Source organism: Coptis chinensis, chromosome 2, assembly GCF_015680905.1.
Source record: "Coptis chinensis isolate HL-2020 chromosome 2, ASM1568090v1, whole genome shotgun sequence".
NCBI lineage: Eukaryota > Viridiplantae > Streptophyta > Magnoliopsida > Ranunculales > Ranunculaceae > Coptis > Coptis chinensis.
The window spans coordinates 14,952,856-14,957,215 of NC_141457.1; the positions used below are offsets into that span (position 1 = coordinate 14,952,856).

The 4,360-nt window shown below is 36.5% G+C and overlaps 1 protein-coding gene across 1 annotated transcript; it reads right to left on the bottom strand.

Moving 5' to 3' along the window:
- Positions 1 to 445: 445 nt before the first annotated feature.
- On the bottom strand, positions 446 to 3,973 carry LOC147515057 (uncharacterized). Its single transcript, XM_086594437.1, has 4 exons — positions 1,482 to 3,973; positions 1,241 to 1,363; positions 1,093 to 1,167; positions 446 to 988 (listed from the first exon to the last, which is right to left on the bottom strand). Exon 1 carries the CDS (start codon positions 3,852 to 3,854, stop codon positions 2,319 to 2,321), a length of 1,536 nt encoding a protein of 511 aa, XP_086450563.1. The 5' UTR covers positions 3,855 to 3,973; the 3' UTR covers positions 446 to 988; positions 1,093 to 1,167; positions 1,241 to 1,363; positions 1,482 to 2,318.
- Positions 3,974 to 4,360: the final 387 nt, after the last annotated feature.

Here is a 4,360-nt window from a genome sequence, read left to right on the forward strand (position 1 = left end):
TTTTGTTCTCTGAGATCTCTTAGTAGTTGAGATCTCTTTGTATTTATTTGTTGTAATCTCTTTTGACGTACTATATTTTGTTCTCTGTACTCTTTGGTATTTGAGATCTCTTAGAAGTTTTGTTCTCTGTACTCTTTGGTATTTGAGATCTCTTAGAAGTGAATTTTACAACGATAATGAATGAACTTATGTATCAATTAAATCATCTCACTGCAATTTCCATCCATATTAAAATCTCACTGCAATCATCTCACTCATGTAGCCAGCCCCGTACATAATATCTCATAAAGATAACATAGATCTCAGGATAACAACACTGTCATAACATTGAGTTCTCCTATTTCAAATGTCATAAATATAACACTTCCAAAATAAAGACTACAAAATAAAAACATTGAGACTTCACATCTTGACAAATCATAAAGTTTAGGTTCCATAATCCAAAACATCACACATTGTCATAACAAAATGAGATCAACATGTCAAACAAGAGACATTACTTCCAAGGTGCCCTAACTGTATTAGTTGTTGACTTCTTCAAACCCAAAGTCTTAGTCCTAGGTTTAGGTTTAGCTGCTTGGGCATCAGGTGCTGCAATTGGTGTTGTATTATCCCTTTCTGGTGACTCCATCAACAAAGCTAGCAACCTCCTTCTAGCTTGAGGGTCAAATAGTTGTTGAGGTTTAGCTCTGGATGGTGTACACCTTACTTCAAGAGGTTTAGGTTGAGCTCTTCTGGGTGGTGGAGTCCTTGTTGGTGAATTACTAGTATTCCTTCTTGGTGTAGACCTCGTTAGTGAAACATAAGCATTACTCTTCCTAGTTGATGGTTGATCTCTACTTCTTTTCCTCGAGGAAGAAGCTCCTGGGGCAGATGACATGGTAGTTGAAGCTTGCATACCTTGAACCACTTGAGTATGATCAATGTCAGTAGTAGTTTGAACACCAGGTTGTTCATCAATATTGACAGGTGGTCCTTGTCCTGACATCTATTTAAACAACACCACCAATATTGAAACAAGATCGATACTGAGATGTTTAAATTTGACCTCCAATAAAAATAAGAGGTCTTAAAAAATAAAAGAATACTAACCATATAAGTATTCCCAGTTTGGGGGTCATCAAACACACCAATTCCATTTGGTAAACCTTGTTTTCTCTTGTATTTCTACATAAGAATGGAAACACATTAGTGATTGCATAACCAAGATATGAGCTTCAACCCTAAATGATAAACTTACCCTCCTGCTTGTTGATGGTGCATTGTTGTTCTTTTTAGGTCTCCCCCTTCCTCTACCACTCTTGGCTTGTTATTTATCTTTATTTAGCATAGGTCTCCCTCTTGTTTTTCCAGTGCTTTTTTTCTGTGGAACATAACAACCCCTTACTCCAAATAATGACTTAATGAAGAACAAATAAATAGAATATAATAACATAAAATATTAAATGAATAGAATAGAATAGAATAACATAAAATCTTACAGTTTTAGGTACTGGTTCTTCTTCAATGTTTGGGCATCTCCTTTTGTTGTGTCCTGGCTGGTTACAATGAGTGCAAGTCATAACCCTGTGGGTCCTCCTTACTTGAACTCTAGGTGCTCCTGGTTTCTGACCATTGGGTTGTTCATGCATTTCCCTTCTACTTTGCTTCTTAGGCCTTCCAGGCATTCTTCTGTGTCTTGGAGGTAAAAACTTCTCACCACTACCCACTGACCATAACAATTCACCATTAATGGGCTGCATGAAATGTCCATAAACCTTCAAGTTTGTCTCCTTCTTAAACCAGTGTTCCACATAATCATCAGGGTCCATATTAAAAGTGTACATGCATGAGATAGCATGAGGGCAAGGTATTCCACTCAATTCCCACATCCTACAAGAACATGTTCTTTTATGCAAATCCACAACATATCCTTCCTCTTTATACTTCACCTCAAACTTTTGTTGCCTAGTGTGAAATGGCGACCAAAACCTATGATTATCCTTGCTCTTTTCAAGCTTCTCTCTGATAATTGGACAAATTTCATCAGTCCATGAAGCCATTATCTCCCCTCTGTTCTGCATTCTTTTCATAGCATTCATCCTTATCTCTTCAAGCATCCCAATGATTGGTTTGAATCTAGCATCTGCTATAGTGGAATTAAAACTTTCAGATAAATTGTTTTCAACTGAGTCACAAGAGGACTTGAAGTTGAAGAAAGCTCTAGACCATGCCTGAGGAGTCTTTCCCATTATGTGATCCCTAGCCCTGAAGTCAATGGCATTCATTTCAGCTATCACCTTGTCAAATGCCTGAGGTGTGGAACTCTTGGTAGACTCCTAGAAAAGAGACTTCAGTTGTGCACCAGGGTAGGTTTTCCTGAAGTTGGCATAAATATGCCTTGCACACATTCTGTGCTCAGCAAAAGGGAATAAGTCAGCTATGGTGTGCACAAGACCCTTCTGCTGATCAGTACTAAAAGTGATTCTAGTTCCATCACCTAAATCCAAGTCATTGTCCAAGTTCAGTAGAAACCACCTCCAATTGTCCTTGTTATCACATTCAACCACTGCCCAAGCAATTGGAAACATTTGGTTATTCCCATCTCTTCCAACAGCAGACAATATTTCCCCCTTGACAAAACTTTTCAAGAAGGCCCCATCTAAGCCAATGATGTTCCTGCATGCCTCCTTCCACCCACTCTTCAATGCATGGAAACAAAAATACATTCTATGAAATCTACCCTTTCCAGTTCCATCAGGACTCTTTTCAACTTGAATTTTAACAATACTGCCTGGGTTGCTCCGTATGATTTCTTGAGAGTAGTCCCATAATTTACCATAGTGCTCGACCAAAGATGCCTCAACCTCACCCATGGCAAACTTCTTTGCCCTATAACACTGGATCTTACTGACATGTATCTTATAATTCTCTCTCACATCCACTTTAAAGTCTTCCAACTTCCAACATGGATTAGCAACAATTCTCCTAACATACTTTGTACACAACCACCTTGAGTTTGCAATTTTTATCTTGAAATGCTTGATACATTTATGTTCACTGTACAAACTCTTTATCTGAAAACTCTTCTCAGCTTGCATATAAGTAGCCCATAACCTCCACTTGCACTTTCTACCACACTCTACAAGCAACCATTTAGTAGAGTTCCTAGTGAACCTAAGAGGACAAAGATTGGCCACTGCATAATCAATTAGATACTCCTTAAGTTCTTCACAACTACTAAATCTCATTCCAAGAACAGGTTTCATCTTCATTGAGTCATTCTTTTTATTGAAAACAAGAAACCTTGCTCGATTCCTCTTAAGCACGCCATCCTCATCACTTATAGGACTATCATCATCAGAATTAAAACCTTCATTCACATCAACTACTACATGATCAGTGACTTCTCTTCTGGTATCTTCTTCTTCAACGATCACTTCAGGTGCCTTCTTCTTATGTACCTTCTTAGCAGCTTTCTTAGCTGTATTTTTTTCAATTTGGGATCTCCTATAATTAATCAACAACTCATCTGCATCACTACAATTCCCCATGCTATCAATCTCTGACTCAGCTGTCTCATTAGAGTAATAGTCATCAATCTCATCATCATTATCAGTCTCTGAACAAACATCCCCCAAAATTTTCTCTTCAACACAATTCTCAACATAAACTTCAATTGCTCCTTGTTTTTTAATTTCCTCAATCATCAAATTTGTTTCGACATCATTGGAAACTAGTCTAAGACCATTTTCCAATGATTTCCAAGGAACATTGTAATATAGAGAAGCAAATGTTTGGTAACCCAACTCTTTAACTATGCCAACAAGTTCAAAATATGATAACTTATCAATCTCCAAGTCGTTATAATACATAGTCTTCCCATTTTCATAAGATAAAATAGGACAATGCACAAAAGCCCCACCATGGTGCAACTCTAGTGAATATGTATCATGAATCACTGCAAACAAGTTCAAAATATACTTTAAAGAGACTATAAACAATGTTTTTGGAGACTTTAAACATTGTTTCACATGCATCCAATCAATATTTTAATGTAAACCCCTAAACAGAGATAGTGCTTTCATAAAAAAATATATGCTTTATAAACAATTCAAGCTTTATAAGCAATTCAAACAGACAAACAGACAAGAATCTGCTTTATAAATCAAACAAACCTAGAAATCAAACAAATCAACCAAAACCATTTTTTATTCAAACAATTCATGCATCATAAACGAAAAAGGAGAGAAAAAGCTTACTCTCGAATTAAACCAACGCATTTTAATATAAACCCTTAAACAGAGATAGTGCTTTCATAAATAAAAAAATATGTTTTATAAACAATTCAAGCTTTATAAGCAATTCAAACAGAAAAACA

Coding starts and splice junctions, on each gene's coding strand:
- LOC147515057 (XM_086594437.1), bottom strand. CDS start 3,854: ATGTATTATAACGACTTGGAGATTGATAAGTTATCATATTTTGAACTT.